The sequence below is a fragment of the Podarcis tiliguerta genome (genome assembly GCF_965153285.1).
Source record: "Podarcis tiliguerta genome assembly, chromosome: 4".
Lineage (NCBI taxonomy): Eukaryota > Metazoa > Chordata > Lepidosauria > Squamata > Lacertidae > Podarcis > Podarcis tiliguerta.
Genome location: NC_139537.1, coordinates 37,435,620 through 37,454,450, shown reverse-complemented (window position 1 = coordinate 37,454,450; position 18,831 = coordinate 37,435,620). Strand labels below are relative to the sequence as shown.

The window sequence follows — 18,831 nt, the reverse complement described above, 5'->3', positions numbered from 1 at the left end:
CCGTCTTAATTAATTATTGTTGCGCCTGAAAGGTCACTAAGCAGGAAAGCATATTACAACAGTCATGAGCCCACTTATCCAGCATTGAAGATCACTGTATGATTGCAGATTGTATTTTGGCCTACCCTATATACTAACTTGATGCAAGAAAAAGTCTTAAATTTAGGATAGGCAATTGCCTAACTTAGTTTACTTCTTCTTAAACACTTGATAGGTCCTTTTTTTTTTTAACCATTGCTTATAATTGAATTACTCAAAGAATGAAATCCATATTGAAATACTATTCCCAGTTATTAAGTTAGTAACATTTGATGGTGGAGCCTTATTTATGGCTCTTGCGAATACCAAATGGATAGCATTTTGGGGTTGAAGATTTACTAGTAGTGGGTGGCTAAACTATGAGTTCCAAAATGACACCTGGTTTAAATACTCATAAATCAACCCAGGTCATTGGAGTTTCATGTTGATATCAAACTGGAATTCGGCCCTGAGGTTTACAGATCCAGATGTTCAGTTTTTACACATATTTGGCTAGTTTTAAAGATGATATAAAACCTAAGATATATAGAGTTTGTAAGCTGTAGATTAATGCAACACACCAATTTGGCATTCTGCAAGAGCACCACATCAATAAAACATATTCATCTGAGGCAAAACTGCTGGGATCGAGAACAGCAAGAAACTGGAGAAAGCACAAGGAAGACAAATCTTTGATCTTATATTTGTTTTAAAATTATGCCAAAAAGCACTTTCACTGCAATATAATTTCTACATATCCCCACAATTTATAGATCTCTGGTTCTCAAACTTTGTTGCATTGACCACTGTTGGGCTTTGTTTATTCTTTGTGAACTAGCACTGCAATCAAACCAGCCTGATGGCTCTGTGGAGCCCTGTGCTACATTTAAACATAGGGTTGAATCCTGGCAAAAGTAGTTGAACTTAAGGCCCATTGTTTTCAATAAGAACAAGGTTGCTATTAGCTTGTCCTATTCATTTTCATGGGACGCGGGTGGCGGTGTGGGTTAAAGCCTCAGTGCCTAGGGCTTGCTGATCGAAAGGTCAGCGGTTCAAATCCCCGCGGCGGGGTGCGCTCCCGTTGTTCGGTCCCAGTGCCTGCCAACCTAGCAGTTAGAAAGCACTCTCGGGTGCAAGTAGATAAATAGGGACCGCTTACTAGCGGGAAGGTAAACGGCGTTTCCGTGTGCGGCTCTGGCTCGCCAGAGCAGCGTTGTCACGCTGGCCACGTGACCCGGAAGTGTCTCCGGACAGCGCTGGCCCCCGGCCTCTTGAGTGAGATGGGCACACAACCCTAGAGTCTGTCAAGACTGGCCCGTACGGGCAGGGGTACCTTTACCTTTACCTTTATTCATTTTCATGGCTGACAATGGGGGGGGGGAGAGTTTCTCTTCATTGTGAGGTGCAAACTTCAAAGAAAATGTCAGCTCTTTAGCATCTTATTTGTATTTATTGTGGTCTTGGAGGGGGCACTCAAAACAATAGAAATGAGCCTTATTTGGTTTTTGAAACACTAAGTGTATGATTTTGTATTACACTCTCAAGAAATTCCAGAGCCCCCAGATTCGAGAGTATTGTCATTCAAGACATTCAGAAAGTGTCTAAATTCTTGGGGGGGGGGGGAGGTGGTTATAACCAGAATGTTGAAAATAGTGCATGCGTAGTGTCTTACTGCAGGTCTTTGGTTCTGAAAAATATAACTTTAGGCACCTGGTAATATAGATTCATTAGCCATAGTTTTGTTGTGTTTTTAGTGAAAGTGAATTCCCTACTTTCCCTTGCAATCATTCAATCTGTGATGTTAAAGCACTGGTTATGCTATAGTCTATGCTATGCATCAATGTGGGGGGCCTGGAAGATGTCTGTCTTATATAAAGTTAATTGCACAATTATACATAAAGCATTCACATGATTCCAAGAAAGGAAGCCCTATGTTTATAAGTAAAGTATATCATAGTTAATGGCTATCTCTCTAAGCCCAGAAATGACATCATTGGGCCAGATGTGACTGGAAGGTTGCAAAGTTTTTTTAGCTGTATCAAAGTTGCACAAGACACCCCTTCATGTAATTTGTTTAGCATGTCATTTGTGGCTCAGAAACAACGTTTCGGCTACAGAGCAATTTGCGTGAAATTGTTTCCCTCAGGTACTCAAATGGCACTAATTAAAGTAGTAATGCAGTATTATAAAGAACAGTGTTAGCCCTGCAGTATTTGGAGTATGGAATAATTACTTCCACTTAGCTTACTGGACACTAGGAATGACTGTTTCAGTCTGTGGACATCTTAAAGTATGTCCATCCCTTCCAGGGAAATTCCAGAGATTTTTAGGATAATTCCAGAGAATGAAATAAATAAATAAATCTGCAGATAAAAACAGTCAACCAAATCCAAATATAAACCACACACTCCCACCAAACTGAGGATTACTTAGGAAGAGCACCAAGGGCAGTTCTTTTGTATAAGTTGTACAGATGGGACAATTGTTTTGTTGTACATTCAATGGTCATTTGTGCATCTGATTGCACAGGAAGTGATGTGTGGCTGCTTCCTCCACCATCTGCAAAAGCATTTTTACCCTGTGCAGTAGAAGCTCATGTTGTTAAAAGCAAGGAAAAACACAAAACAACCCACAGTACACCTTGCAAGTACAATAGTCTAAACAGCCCTCAGAAAGGTTTGTAGATCTGCAGATCAAGCCCCAGGTTTGTTTTTCACTCAAAAATGGTTCTATGGGATAAAAGGGGTGTGGCCTGGTTTGAAATTCTCAGCCACCCCTACTTGAATGTGTACTCAATATTGTGTAGATGTCTTTAATACTACTCCTTTAGCCACTTATTGTGTACACAACTAGACAGAGTTAAAGACTGGATAAATGGTGTCCATCCCCACATCTTGTGGAGTGTGGGCAATGATATGCCACCATTACACACTGGTGTGCTGCCATCTTAGAATCATCCTGATACTTCCCAGGTATTTTGAAAGCCAAACAGTCTTCTCAAAAACCATCAAATAAATGGAATACTTCCCACTGGACCAAAGAAAGATGTTGACACATTGTTTTTAAATGTTGCAAACAAAGAACATTCAACTTGTGAAAGAAGAGGAATACCATACAAACTCAAGCCTTAACAAAAGCTTTAAATGGTGATAATTTAAAATACCGTGGGAATGGTTATTGGTATTTCAAACCATCATCAGGATAAAATGGGCTGAAAAATGACTGCTCTGGAGAAAACACAATTGAGTCCTAGTTTAAATCAGGGTCAAGGTAAACACAAACATTATTTGCAGAAAACGAGAAGATTTTTCTGTGCTTCATAAAACAGATTTTTAAAAATAAGAATAATATTGATTTCCCATCTTTCTGCCCTATGTGCCCCTTAATAGCTACATGTTTTATATTTAAATTGGACTTTCCTCTATTACTTCAGACTAAAGGGCTAGTTTTATTATCCTGAAATAGAACTTGTTCCAATTTTCAATTAATTTCGTTCTCAAATTATAAATGGAATATAGTGTGATACTACGCTTCCAGGATAAGCAGATGAAACATTATTGTACTGAAGACTGATCAGTAAATCTTTATTTTAAAAAGCCAAGAAGCAGGAATTATCCTATGCAAATGGATTTTTCCTCAGTGTTAGTTGCATACAGCTGCTATCCTATTTCGAAAGGTTAATACATTAGAACCTCCATTACCTGGATCATTATCCATACAAAATTCACTGTATCTTGCATGAAGGCCCACAACACTTGAACACTAAAACAAAGTTCTTATTTAGTAACTTATTTTGTAAATGTTTGTGGCTGTTGGGAAACCATTCATTAAATCTGCTACAAGTGTTTGCCATTACAATATTTTTTTAAAAAGCAGCTCAGTCTTTAATCAGAATGGTTGATGATCTTCAGTGTAGCCTTTGAAAAGCAATTTTTGGAAATGAAATTTTGCATCTTCCCCCCCCCAACCCCCATTTCGGAGAATGTGAATGGAAGTCAGGCCATGAGGAAAACACTATACCTTAGTTCATAGTCCTTGCCTGCTGACAGACTTTAACCTGCAGTAATTTATCTTGTTCATGCTGTGGCCCTCCAACTCCGCCCCCCCCCCCCCAACACTGAACATCAATCCTAAGCAAAATTCCTTGCCAGAAACAGCTATCAGGAAAGAAAAACTTCGGCTTCTCACTGCCTCCCACCATGCCCTTTCCTCGTGTCATACCACGCAGCATCATGGTGACTGAGAAAAAATAGCAGCTTGTACAAGGTCCAAAGGTCCATAACAGCAGGGGAAGGTGAAGTAAGAAGTCATGTCAACAGCAACAAAGCACAGAAAAAATGCTTTGATCTCATGAAGAGACACACTGACCACAGCAGAACATCCTCCCCATTTAAAACAGAAACAAAGACAACACAAAAATAGGATTTCAGCTGAATGAAACAAGACCTCATCCAATGAACGGAATTGGAGTGAGTGCAGCATTTCAGCAATTTTGCCATCTTTTCTTTTACCCCTTTTAAAACACCCCCCCCAATTTTAAAGAAGTCCAGATCCTGTTGTTTCCTCCCCCCTCCCGCTCACAGTGCACAGCTTAGTTGGTACAGAATCCTTTATGCCAACATGCCTATAGCCGTAGAAATTATGCAGAAGAAGTCTATCATTTTGCGTGTGAATTGCAATGTCATTATAAGTCTTAATAAAGTACTAGATTATGCAGGATTGTACTTGAACCTGCTTGACTTCTTTAGATGCCTTGCTCTGTGCCCCCTTCCCTTTAGCTATAAGATAAGTAAGTACTGAGGACAGTGGCACCTAAGTCCTGATCAATGTCCCAACACAGCAGGTACCCAACACAGACATTGACACTTGGGGAAGCTTCAAATCCACATAGGCAATGTGAGGCAGCCTCCTCCAGGCCACAGAGGGGAGTAGGGAGATGTTTTGTGTGACAGAGTCTGCTCTCTGACCGTTTTACCAGAATGCTGCCCTCATGTATGGTGACAGATGCTGTCCCTTTGCCATTGCTGAAAGAGAGTCAGATAGGCTGGCTTCTGTACATGGCTGGCCAAAGACATTTTGCTGCCTGAGATGAAGCAGACGATTGCTCCCCACCCATTGCATCTTACTTCAGCACTTGGGTCGGGCCACACCACATCTTAAGCTGAGTCTGCTGAGGATTCTGCCCTCCAGTACCATAATGACACTCCCTGTCTACACACCAGCACCTGCACCTGAGGCGGCTGCCTCTCTCTGCCTAATGCTAACACAGCTGTGGTGTAGCTGTTGTTGTTTAGTCGATTATTCGTGTCCGACTCTTTGTGACCCCATAGACCAGAGCACGCCAGGCACTCCTATCTTCCACTGCCTCCCGCAGTTTGGTCAAACTCATGTTGGTAGCTTCGAGAACACTGTCCAACCATCTCGTCCTCTGTCGTCCCCTTCTCCTTGTGCCCTCAATCTTTCCCAACATCAGGGTCTTTTCCAGGGAGTCTTCTCTTCTCATGATGTAGCCGAAGTATTGGAGCCTCAGCTTCACGATCTGTCCTTCCAGTGAGCACTCAGGGCTGATTTCCTGAAGAATGGATACGTTTGATCTTCTTGCAGTCCATGGGACTCTCAAGAGTCTCCTCCAGCACCATAATTCAAAAGCATCAATTCTTTGGCGATCAGCCTTCTTTATGGTCCAGCTCTCACTTCCATACATCACTACTTGGAAAACCATAGCTTTAACTATATGGACCTTTGTGGTGTAACTGCCTCCCAAAATACATTTATTAGGTTCCCTTTTTACTATCTTTTAGATGCCAAGAGATGCCCATCATACGCACCCACGCTTCTAATCACAATTAATTTCCATCACTTTTAATCTGTTTCTTATATTATTTGTCGCTTTTTACCACTATTTTTTATTCATCATTTTCATTTAGCTTGGCCTTGAAGGAGGTTTCAGATTGTGTTTAATGATAAGGTTGTGCAGGCTTGCCTTGCAGAGCAGTAGTAGCAGCAGCAAAAGATTGAATTAAAAGTTATTTTTTAAAAAACTCTTGTTGCAGTTGTGTCCTGTCTTTCTTACAGGGCATTCAAAAGAGTAGCACAGGGGTCGGCAACCTAAGGCCCATGGGCTACAAGAGGCCCATGGGGGTCATTTGACGGGCCCATGGACCCCCACTGCCCATCCAGGGACCCCTGCCGCCTCTCGGTCGGCTCCCGTGTGCCACAGTAAACTGGCGTGGAGCAGAGCGGGGACTGCCTTCCGCGATGCTGGCCGGCTTCCCATTGGCTGCAGGAAGCTCCTGTAGCCAATGGGAAGCTGTGCACACCTTCTCCATGCCGGAAGGAGTGCCAGAAATAGCGTTTGCTCACACACACACTCCGGCTCACCACAGCATCTGCGGGACCATGAACCTGCCCAAGCCACAAAAACTTTCCCGACCCCTGGAGTAGCACTTTCCTTAGTTATTTTCCCAGGCTACCCACTACTCAAACCCACATCCCTCACTGGCCCTTCTTCACATCCTACCTGAGTTCATTTTCCTCACTGGAATGTTTCTTTAAACTGAGATAAGTAGGTGCTTCTAGAAACGTCTGACTTTTGCGGGACTCGACTGCACAAAGGTGAGAATCATACCCACTGTTTTGCACACTTTTGCCTCTGGCCTCACTCATCACTGGCATGCAATCCCCCTGAGGAATCCCAACAAAGGAATGTGGCCCTCAGACTCCCTATTCCAACTTAGTTCGTGCTTGAAGGCTAAAACCCTCTGCAAGGATGGCACCCTGACTTGGGTACTTCCATTCTAGAAAGCCTCCATGACGATCTACATTACACTATGTTCGTTGCCAGAGTAAGCCTTTCCATTTACCCGGGAGTGTTAAGGGGGGTTCATTTGTCTGTGGCCTGTTCCTTGGTTTTAGCTTTTAGCAAGTGAGGTATGTTTACTCAATCTGTTTCTAAGAAACTATTTGCCGGACAGCCAAAACATAACCCTGACATTGATGTGAGACACCGTGAAGGCCATTGCTTAGTGAGCTGCTTCCCATTTTATAGATATAGATGTATAAAACAGCATTTTTTGTACTTTGTTATTATTGTATACCACCCTGAGAACCTTCCAGATGAAGAGCACCAGAGAGGTTTTAAAAACACATAAATGAATATGCACCCTTGGGAGTAAGTCCCATTAACCTCAATTGGAATTACTTCAGCTGTTCTGCATATCTCAGCAACAAACGTAGGGCTGCACATTAATCAGTACATACTAATGTATGTAATGTTTGCCTATAGTGTTTATGTATTTATTTAACAGAATTTCTATACCACTTATTCAACTATAACATCTAAGCAGTTAACATTCATTCAGTTTGTCTCTAAAGCAAAGAAGAAAGCCATATGAAATAGTATGAAAGAGGAAACATCCTGGGTTCTTTTCTAAACCCTTTTAAAGTCCCTTATTTCACTTGACTCAGTTGAAAAACCAGCTTTAAATCATTCAAGGGGAAGCAGCTCACTAAGCAACGGCCTTCACGGTGTCTCACATCAATGTCAGGGTTATGTTTCGGCTGTCTGGCAAATAGTTTCTTACAAACAGATTGAGTAAACATACCTCACTTGCTAAGATGCCAGGAGTGGGGGAAAGCCCTCTCATCCATGAATCTTTAAAATGAACCTCTGGACGGTAGCTAAATTAAAAGCAAACACCACAGAATCTCTATCTTCTATTGTCAATCATCTTTCTCTTTTCCAAAACAAAATAAAAAAATTAATAAATGTGAACGCTGCACAGTTTGTGTCACATCACAATCTCTTGTCTATACAGCATTTTTCTGCATGTGGGAATTGCTTTAAAACACACACACCACACTACACAAGGCTTTTGACCTTGACAGCAACTGTAAATTCCCCCAAGTCCTATGCAAGCTTGGCTGCAGTCATCTAATCTTTACTAAATCCTGTGTCAGCTAAACCCAACTTTTGATTGTTTCATCTACCTATATATAAAACAGGAATGACTGTAACCCACATTCGCCTGTTATTCTGAGGCCAGTACTAAAAACAATAATGAAAACTTTCAGCTACCAACCTAAGAGAAAGCAAAGTGTAGGATTTACATCTAAACAAATAGCCCACGCATCATGTCAAACTCAAGAGGGATTACTCCTTCCCCAGAAATGATCTATAATGAACTGAAGAAAATGTTTAAAATAACTTTTGTTAAAAAAAGAAGCTTTTTTTTACTAGGATTGATAGGAACTGAACTCCCCAAAGAACAAAAGAAAATATTTATGTATGCTACAACAGCTGCCTGAATATTGTTAGCCCAAAGATGGAAGGAAGAAAAGATACTGATGAAAGAAGAATGGCAAATGGACTATGCAGAAATGGCAAAATTAATGGCAAAGCTCAGAGACTATGACAACGAGAAGTTTAAAAAAGAGTAGGAATCATTTATTGTTTATGTGCAAAAATACTGTAAACAGGTTGATACATTGGCAGGTTTTTAAGTAAATGCTTGCAACCAACAGCAAATTAGATAAAATTAAGGGGAAATAATAATTGAAAAAGTTTAAGAATGGATATGCAGAAGAATTTAGTTAATTTAGTTAATATAAGGAACCAGAAGCGGGTATGGAGGAAAGTCCAGAGATTTAAAGAATCTCAAAGAGAAGGTTTGTGAAAAGGTATTTGTATAAATTCAGATCTGGTAGAAATGTGAGTTAATTACTGTTCTTATTTGTGAAAATGTAACTGTGAAAAACTAAAAAAAAAATATTTACAAAAAAAGAGGGATTACTCCTTGTCTTTTATGAATGGTTTCTAGAATCCAAGACATAGATATGTATCTGAGTGACAGGGCCAGGGTAAAGCTCATTCCTCACCTGGAATGAGTTCTGAGGTAATCTATAACAGGGAGACAAAAGAGTTTCTAGTATTGTTACTATTGCCTGTCAGAGAGAATTCAGATGCTGAGCACAGGTAGAAAGTCCCCCTAAAGGCACTATCATGTACTCTCTGAACTAGGAAAGCTAACATGAAGGAGGAATGAAGGCAGACCCTGATATACATACTTTGCCCCTCCTGCACTCCAGCCTCCATTTTTTTCCCCTGGTGCTGCCAGTGTGAGGGCAACAGCCTATGATGTTAAGAAATCTGCATGTGCAATGGGGTTTTCAGTTTCTCTCCCTGCCCCCTCAGTCCCATTGTGTTCTCCTGAAATTTTCACCCTTTAGCCCCCAACCCTCTGGAACAGATTTTTTGGGGGGAGACACAATGGCCTGCAGGAGGAGGAGAGGGAAATGAAGTCCCATTGGACAAGCAGACACCCTCTTGCATTATATCAGATCTCAGCCTAATAATCTTCTATTTGCAGTAAATATAATCAGGAAGAATAAGAAATGGGAGACAGAATGGATTTGGCATAATAGGCAATATAGTCACAGTTTGCTTCTTTATCGAGCGACAGACAAAACACATGTAAAGAAAGTATGCATGATTTTAATTTGGGGTATACAATATGGAGCTGATTTCAGCCTGGAGGATTCCCCCCCCCTCCTGCTTTAACTTCATTAAATCTTTACTGTCAAGAGTTTGTAACAATTTCTTAAATAAGATGGCAGGTTTCCTGACAGATGGGTAACTGATGTGCTATGCAGTAATCCCTAATTATAAAAGAATTTGGACGGCTGACATGCCTAGCATTAAGGAGGCAACCGAAGCAGTGTCACACTGACCCTTCAGAAATGATTATTGTCCAGACATACAATATATCTGATTACAAGGAATTGGTGAATGTAGTTGGCAAGAATCATTACAACAATTCCCTATGTGAATGGACATCCATTTTTATGTCCTATTTTTAATGTGGCAACATATGAGCCAACCTCCCCCATGCTGATAAACTTCAAACTTCATCTCAGGTAGGTATATAAATCCTAATTATATAACTAAAATAAAAATATCAGCCAAAGGTTCTGCTTAGATGCATTTAATGATCTCCAAGGCTACAATTCTCTCCAGTAAGGCTAACTTAAGTCTCATTGATTTCAGTCGGTCTATGACAGGACATCTGGTTCCAATTCAAAAATCAGTGTACTTTGCTTCTGAGTTAAGATGGATAAAACCTCTTATAAAAAGGGCTACTTTCTCTGATACGAGCTGATGGAGATTATTATTATTATGCATAATGCCTTTGAAAATCCCCATGGGAGATATAAAAGATCGCTTGATCAAACTATTTTATGAATGTATACACTAAAAACAACATAAATAAATAAACTAAAGAATGAAAGAAACAGGTAGAACAAATCAAACTCCAGATTAAAACATTTAAGAATGAAAAGCCTGGAAAAACAAAACAAAAGTTATAAAAGAGAGTGCCTAATTGGAAAGATTTGTATTTTATTTTGAATTGGAGATTATGATAATATATCATATTTTCTAGAAACTTTAATTTATGTTTCCAGCTAAGCTGTGTTTATTCTAAGTGTATTAATTTAATTTTTTACTTGTAAAGTCCTCAGCCCCCCCCCCCCAAGGGTTCCAAATATGTGAAATGACAGGCTTACCTACTAAGGTACAAACAATGCAATACCTAGGGAAGGTGTGAACTCCTCTATGCCTTACCCATTTTCGAATTTATTTTGAGAGAACCAGGAGGTTATCTACCTTCCTGTGCCCTTAACAAACAATCAAAGCACTCTAGACATCCCACCAGGATTAGTAACACAAAAATCTGAAAAACAAAGCGACAATTAAAGGGTGAATCTCCACATCCACATCACTGATGGGATTCGCCCCTCATGGTCATGCTCAGCTTCACCATATGGCTTTCCCTTCCTTTGTGGAAAGCAAAACTTCCTGTCAAAGAGCAGCTGCTCTAAGTAATCACATCAGACTTTAACCTTACAGTAGTCAACCACCGAACCCATAGATGTTTGTCAATAAGATACTTTGCTCTGTTGTCTTCCTTGCCTCAAAAGGATCTGTAGTATTTTTTTTTGCTTGAGAGAAGTTTTCTTCTTCATTCTGCTGCAGACCAACTGTTTTGTAATCAGGTGGTGCTTATCAGCGTTTAATGGTGGAACTACAAATAAAATCTTGGACATCTCCTCCTAATCCTTCCATACTATTAAAAAAAATGGATATTTTGATCAGTTATTATGTGACCAGATTATTTTGCTAAAGCAGACAGACTGTCAAAAGAAGAGTATGACTTAATGGAAGGGAACATGTAATGACTATGGTTCTAAGCCTGATTTCTCATGAAGTAAGTCAACTGTATGAATTTCCCTGAATCATATATGGACATTTTGTTTTGCTATAATAACCACTTCATTAGTGGTTATTTAGAGGTGTGGTAACATATCTGAGCAACAATGTTACTTCAAGAGAGAAGCAGAAGTTAGGTACCTTGCCTACTTGTGCTGATCATTCAAGACAACTCAATCTGTGTGAGCATTTTAATCAATTATCAAAATGTACAGTGCTCACAACAATTGCTCTCTATCAAAGTCTTGTAACAGCTGTCAGTGTTGTAATGCAAACCCTTGTTAGTTCTTACACATTCCCCTCTGGAACTAATGAGGGACCATCTGATAACTAAACATAGGCACAATTGAGGAAGAGCCTACTCAGAAGGGGAAGTGTGCATTGATATATGACTCAATACAACCTTAATGTAGCTGTGAATTTAATCTCATGTCTTTATCTTCAGTCTCATTGTTTGTTAGCCAATGTGGTCAAGGTATTTTCAAAATTTAAAAGAGCTTAATTTTCTGCAATCCTATACTCATTTGCCTGAGAGCAAATCTCATGGTACTCAATTGTGCTTATGTTTGAGTAGATATGCACAGCATTGTGCTGTTAAAAGACAAAATCTTTTTTAAGAAAAAGAGGGAAAGATATGCCAGCAAGTCCTCTAAAGTGTATTTATTATGCAAATGGGTCAAATATTCTTGAATAGAATTCTTCACAAAATAGCCACTATGACAATATATTCAGTTCCAAAATGTTTAATTCCAAATAGGATGGGAATGAGCAAGTAGAAGCTGATATAACCCACTTTTGTTGCCTCTTCCAAGAAAAAATTAGCATGTCTTTGTCCATTTATCTACTGGATAAACTATGACAAAACTTACTGGTCATGCACCAGGTTTTTGGATAATGCATTCCAGTATTTCACAGCAAGAGCAAACCACATATCCTAGCCAATCATCAATCTAGGTTGTGTAAATGTATCTTCTGAGAAAAAGAATATAACAGTTCATAATCACAGCTCATTCATGTATATTTGGGAGATATCAGCATGATAAAAACTGAAGTTATTAAAATTAGAAATGAGTAAAAACAGAAACATCAGCTCTTTATTCCTAACTGGTTTAGGGTTGCTTCTTTGTATATAACCAAATGCTAATAGAAACCATATATAGAATTATTTAAAATCCTAGTCAAGCTTCCTTTAAAATAATATTTAAAAACTATGACTGAAAAATCGTTACCAAATAATGATCTGATTTAACTCCATTCCTAAAAATACTTTTGTATAGATTATGAACCACTATGATTCTAATGAAATCAACAGGTTAAAAAAAAATCAAAATAACTGGGCACAATATTCTATGTTTTATTTCTAAAATACTTTAATATTGTTAAGCCCTTCAGGGATGAGGCAGATATGAATTATAACCCACATGAACTGCCCCAGAGCCTGCAAACATCATCATAGGAAGTTTGGGATCTGGCAGCACAACAGCAGATCTTCTCAATAGTGGCTCCTTGCTTGTGGAATGTTCTCTCCAGGGAAAAATGCCTGACATCATCTTTATCTATTTTTTAGGCACCAGGCAAACATGGCCCCTGCCAATATGGCCAATGGCCAAGGATGATGGGAGTTGTAGTCCAGCAACATCTGAACAGCCACATGGCCCCTACCTCTGGTGTACAACTGTGCAGATTGTTTTAACCAAATACTAGTAGTCTTCATAGTGTTCAGGAAAAACATTATTTGAAGTAAGAAAACATTAAAAGAATTAATGAAGGGGGGAAATGTGCCTTGCTTGGAAACATGATGGTTTTCATCTTGAATCCAAGTCTGGTACTCTGTCTGTCTGTCTGTCTGTCTGTCTGTCTGTCTGTCTTGCTACATAACAGTATCTTGGTTTATTCAACTTCACAGAAAAATGCTACTTATTCATTCTGATCTTTGAAAACAATCTGATAAACAGACTTTAGAGAAGAGAATAAATGGCCAAACAAACTGATATGCTTTATAGCGTACTAAACATAGCAGGAGTTGAATGTATTAATATTATTTTCCATGATTTATAATTTTATAAAATTTTTGCGAAAATGTTAAGTGCATTCAAGTTGTGCTAAGCAGGGAACACATGCCACCAGAGAATAACCTACAAACCTTGCAAGATTTTTACAAAGGAGTAAGATGAATCCTGTACAACTAGCTATAAAGAGACATGATCAGTCTGCACATTATAAAATATTTTGAAACATAAATATATGAAGTAGTGAAATGACTTCCATTAGCTTAAGATGGAGGTGGCTTTGAGGCAAACTATTAACAATAGTTTGGACAAATTTTCCCCAAAACCTATCTTTATTTCCATTTTTTCCCCTACTCAGAATAAAATTGCTATTAGTACAGATTGATGGGGAGGGAGAGAGCGAATACCACACAGTTTAAAAGGTAAAACACTAGTGACATCAATACAGGATCAAATGTTCCTGAACCCCCCCTCCCAAAAAATTAACAGCTATATAAAGGTAAAGGTACCCCTGCCGGTTCGGGCCAGTCTTGCCAGACTCTAGGGTTGTGCGCTCATCTCACTCTATAAGCCGGGAGCCAGCGTTGTCCGCAGACACTTCCGGGTCACATGGCCAGCGTGACAAGCTGCATCTGGCGAGCCAGCGCAGCACACGGAACGCCGTTTACCTTCCCGCTGGTAAGCGGTCCCTATTTATCTACTTGCACCCGAGGGTGCTTTCGAACTGCTAGGTTGGCAGGCGCTGGGACTGAACGACGGGAGCGCACCCCGCTGCAGGGATTCGAACCACCGACCATGTGATCGGCAAGTCCTAGGCGCTGAGGCTTTAACCCACAGCACCACCCGCGTCCCTTAACAGCTATATAGGTTATATTAATCATGCTTGTGGTTATGCCACTCTTTCAAAACGAATGTGAACTTTCATTCACTGCCCTCAGCTTGGACTAATCACAACGCCTAATTCTCAAAAAGGGTTGGGAAAGCTCATGTCATGCTGTTGATCTGATTATCACCAACTTTGCTTCTTTCACATTCTATGATAATTTTCCTATCACTTGCTCTAATGTTAATTGGTTTATATTGGACAATTTGTGGTGCAATCACTATAAAGATAGGTTTTGGAAAATTCAGAATCTGATAAATGCTGCCCTGGTACAAAGAAATGATATTCACAGAAACCAGCTAGAGTTCCCTTCCTTCTCAAAGAAGTGAGATGTGAAGATGCAAATAAACAAACACACCTGTTTCAATGGTTTCTTCTGCCAACAATTCTCATTGACTACCTGGGCTACGTAGTATTACTTACACATGATCCCCCTCCATCATTAAATGCACTGATTGCATGCCTGTTTCTTGCCTGCTCTGTCTAGAAAAGTACTATTTTAATCATCTTAACTTGGGGTGGGGGACAGCATGGGAAGAACACTGCTGAGCCACAACTAGTCCATTAAGAAGTATGCGAAAAACTTAACTTGGTTCTAAGCCTTCCGATTCCTGCTGCGTTACTGACGTCAACAGCAGGAGGGGATTGGGTTACCAACTGCTTTTAAAGTGCCACTTAAATCACACCCTGGTGAAAATATTTGACAAATTTGGGCCTTGATAAAAGCTGTCAGGACAGCAGGGCGTAGTATGTAAAACCAGAGCAGGCCAGAACGCCCTGTCACTTTTGTTAATGGCCTGCTCATACAAAGCTCTCTTGATGAACAAATGGAATGGAAATCAAGAAAGCAGGCCAGCTCCACTGGATGCCAGGACTTGATTGCAGGATCAGAGTCTGCTTCTTATATTTTGCATTCATGGGCACAAGTAATCTCTTGCTGACTGAAGTCAGCAGGCTTTTCTCATATATGCAGTGTCTGAAAACAGGCTTCATCCAGTGGTATAAACATTTAGCGATACGTGTGCTTGTCCCCAAGTGCCATGCTGACACTTTTAACAGATTAAAGCTTGAGCAATAAATTTAGCCTTGCCTGGTTGGATCTACACTACCCCCTAAAATGGAATTAATCTATTATTCTTTTCATACAAACGTTCAGAAACTCAGAGCTGAAGAAGGTATGAACTTAAAACCTCTGAAAAACAAATAATTTCTGATTTCAGAAAACCTTAAAAACACATGTAAAATTCAATAACTACTTTCTTAAATCACATTCCTATATTGCAATCCTTTCAGTATATATCTGTGAATAAGCAAAAATAACATACATTTATTTACATTCTTTTTTGAAAGGGTAAACCTGAATCACCTTCTGTCCTCCTAGTTCCTTCTCACACTCACCATCTTAGAACACTAGCTTCATTAAAAGAGTTTGGACTAATAGCCAGGTGAACCTTGCTCTGTCTTTTGAGGAGAGGACAGCACCAATCTAACCAGAGAAACAAACTAGGCAACTGCTTGGTGTGGCAAAGTTGCACATGTGACTGACTCAGCAATTGCTGTGATTCAGGGGGTCAGACATCTCCTCTTCAGGGGCAGAGGCCAGGAATTTAAAGCAGGAGAGATAATTTCCTTCAGGGACAACCCCTGAGGCATATAGCCAGCTAGAAGTACTTGTAGTGCCAGTTTTCTGGCCTAAGAACATTGTTTTGTCCTCCTTTGATTCAGAGGACACCAGACTTGCTCCATCAGAGGCTATGACTAATAAAGCTGGCTGGGCCTCTTTAAATGAAAAGACTCTTCCATGTGAAGGAAGAACTGCATCTGAATCAACATCTGAGTTCTGCTCTCATGAAGTCTCCAGCCTGATACCTGCATGGAACTGTCCAAGGTATCTTTGCCTCTGCTGAGGTCAGTACTCACAACATAGCAACAATCAACATGCCTGGAGGAGAGCGCGCCTCTGTCTGCACTTTGAAAGAGACATACACAGAGTTCATTGAGCAACTTATCAGCAGACAAAATCAAGAACCTTGATCTCAATTGGCTGGCAGAGTCTCTACAAAGAGCAGGAGTAAAAGACATGACAAGAGATTAAAAAGGGCAAGCGCCATAGCCTGGCACCAGATCATACATGAACGCCATAGGTTCAATCTGTGGAACCTCCAGACAGAACAAAGAAATAATCCTGCCTAAAACTTTGGAATATGTGAATTTCAAATGAAATTGATTGCAGGTATATCTCATTAGGGATCACACTGCTCTGTTCCGAAAGAAAGGGCCTGCAGACTTGTCCTTTCATGCATAGTCCACAGGTAGGCATAACTCAAGGTTATCTGCCTCTCTTACAAGGTTCTAGTGATTTGGTGGTTCAGGAAGCAGCTGATTTTTTTTTTAAAAGTGCACAAGTGCATTGCATCATGCAGCTTGAAAAGGAGAACACCCAACATCCTTTTGATATCTAGGATGCACTTAACAAAATGAAGGCAACTGCAGGTTATAATACCATAGCTGGGATCCTATGAGACCCAGCTATGGGTCTCATGGTGTCTCCAATTTCTGCAATTTCCCTCCACCAGCAGCCACTTGAGCTGGTTTGTAAACCATTCCAAAAGAGACCTTTTTGGCAGTGCAAGAGGCTGTAGTAGATAGTGGTAGTGGAAGCCCTGTTATACAAAGCTTTGTGTGCAAGCCAATGAGCTTACATATCAAGTATTCAGCGTAGCCAATAGAATTAAAAACAGCAAGTACAACTGCAGGAAATGAAAAAGTGAATGCATTTTGTATACTAAAGAAAAAAGGCATGCTAAAAGATTACTTTTCTCTTTAACCTTACTTACTTGCTGGAACACTTTATAAAGGAAAGGAAAGCAATTCACCTACAGCAAAAATGTAGAAACTATCAAACAGATTACCTTGGCAGGCGTATCCCCTTTCTTCATAGCCAGCGTTACACAAGCACTTTCCAATGGGAACGAGCCATTCTCCTTCTGTACTGCAGTACATCTTGGGTGGGTCTTCCTCTTTGGAATGATTAACACAAGAACCTCGCACTTCCACCAGTGACTGGGAATCCATAGGGACTGTATCTGGAAACATGGCCAGGTTCTTTACAGTGAAAGGGCACTTCTTGAAGTACACTCGCACCGACACTAAGGCAACGCACGCACCCACATCTTGAAAAGCCAAGTAAAACCCTTTCCTGCTAACAGGTCCCACTTCACGGACCTCTGTGTTGAGTTTAAGAATCCGATCCCCAAGATCCATCTGAGTGAAGCTCTCATCGGCAGCAATGGTATCAATCTTTGTAAACTGATGTTCTCTAAACTTGACGGAATGGTCATCATCAGACTCCATATAATACAGGTTAAAAGTTTCCTTGCAAGTGCCCAGAACTAGTGGGATGCTGTTACAGTCCCTCAGGGTAAATTTGAGTTCCACATAGATCTTCTGAGCTGAGTTACGTGCTATCCAGTTTGTCCTCAACCAATTGTTCTGACTGTGGTCCATAACGTTGCAAACCTGATACGTCCTGATTGGCGTATAGTTCTCATCAACACCACTTATTTCTTCCCACTGAAAACATAAATAAAAGGATAGTTACTGGAGAAAAATAGTTATAACAGAAAGCTCACAGATAATTTACCAAGCAATGATCTGATATCCCCTTTTCAATTAAAAGTTAGAGAAAAGTCTTAGTCAAAGTATATTTTTAGAAAAAGCAGATGACACAACTCTCTTCAAAATGTCTCACAATACGTGGAATGTGGGTAGGACCTTGCAGGTTTGCAATGCACACAAAAAAATAACATGACTGTACCAAAATTTGGGCACTTAAGCATGCCCAGAAGGCGGCAGGGATAGAATAATTCTCCATAGCAGGCTGGGTAATGTTTGTATAGAGGAGATGTCTATCACATTGTTTTCTACCAACATTCTGAAGTAATATAGTCTCAAGAGCACAGCATTACCTTTTTCTGAACATTTTGAAACATTTTGGGGGAATTGGGTGCAGACCAATCTTAGCAACCTTGCTCTGGAGACCCAACAATCAAGCACACCACAGCTGCAAAATATTTATTTAATATAATAATATAATATAATATAATATAATATAATATAATATAATATAATATAATAATATATAATAATATTTTTATTTATAACGCAGCAAAGTTTTAAAGAAAATAACATGCCACCATAAAACAATTTGGAAGCAACAGATGCAGCTGTACAATTAGATTTACCATTACCTACTTAAAAGAAAATACTGAAAAGAAAAAGTTAATGATAAAGGGTATGAGGATTGTAATGGTAAAACAACAAGTGAAGTTATTTTCAGCTGGAAAATAACCTGCAGATGAAGAGCTAAGCACTCCCCAGCTTTAAATTAGCATCTTCCTTCTGCTGCATTTCAATAAAAGGAAGACGCCTGAAGACTGTTCATGTGTTGCTGGTACATGATCCTGGTGGCCCTTCAATGTTTTGTGTAAGTGAATACACTTCTAAGGCCATAGCCCAACACCGCATTAAGCAAACTTAAAACCTCTGAGATTTATGGATGTAAATGCACTTAATTCGTTGTCGGACTTTTGGCTTTCTAATTTAGAGCAGCACAAGCATTTGTGCCATCTGCTTCTTTCTGTAAAAATATATCC

The 18,831-nt window shown here is 39.9% G+C and overlaps 1 protein-coding gene across 6 annotated transcripts in view; it reads right to left on the bottom strand.

The window, feature by feature from the left end:
• Positions 1 to 18,831, bottom strand: part of EPHA3 (EPH receptor A3) — a 201,028-nt gene that overhangs the window by 110,287 nt on the left and 71,910 nt on the right. For all 6 annotated transcript variants that reach the window (XM_083438313.1, XM_083438312.1, XM_083438315.1 and 3 more), the window contains one exon: positions 17,089 to 17,749. In XM_083438313.1, the coding sequence (XP_083294439.1) occupies positions 17,089 to 17,749 (661 nt within the window). The remainder of the gene's footprint in view (positions 1 to 17,088; positions 17,750 to 18,831) is intronic.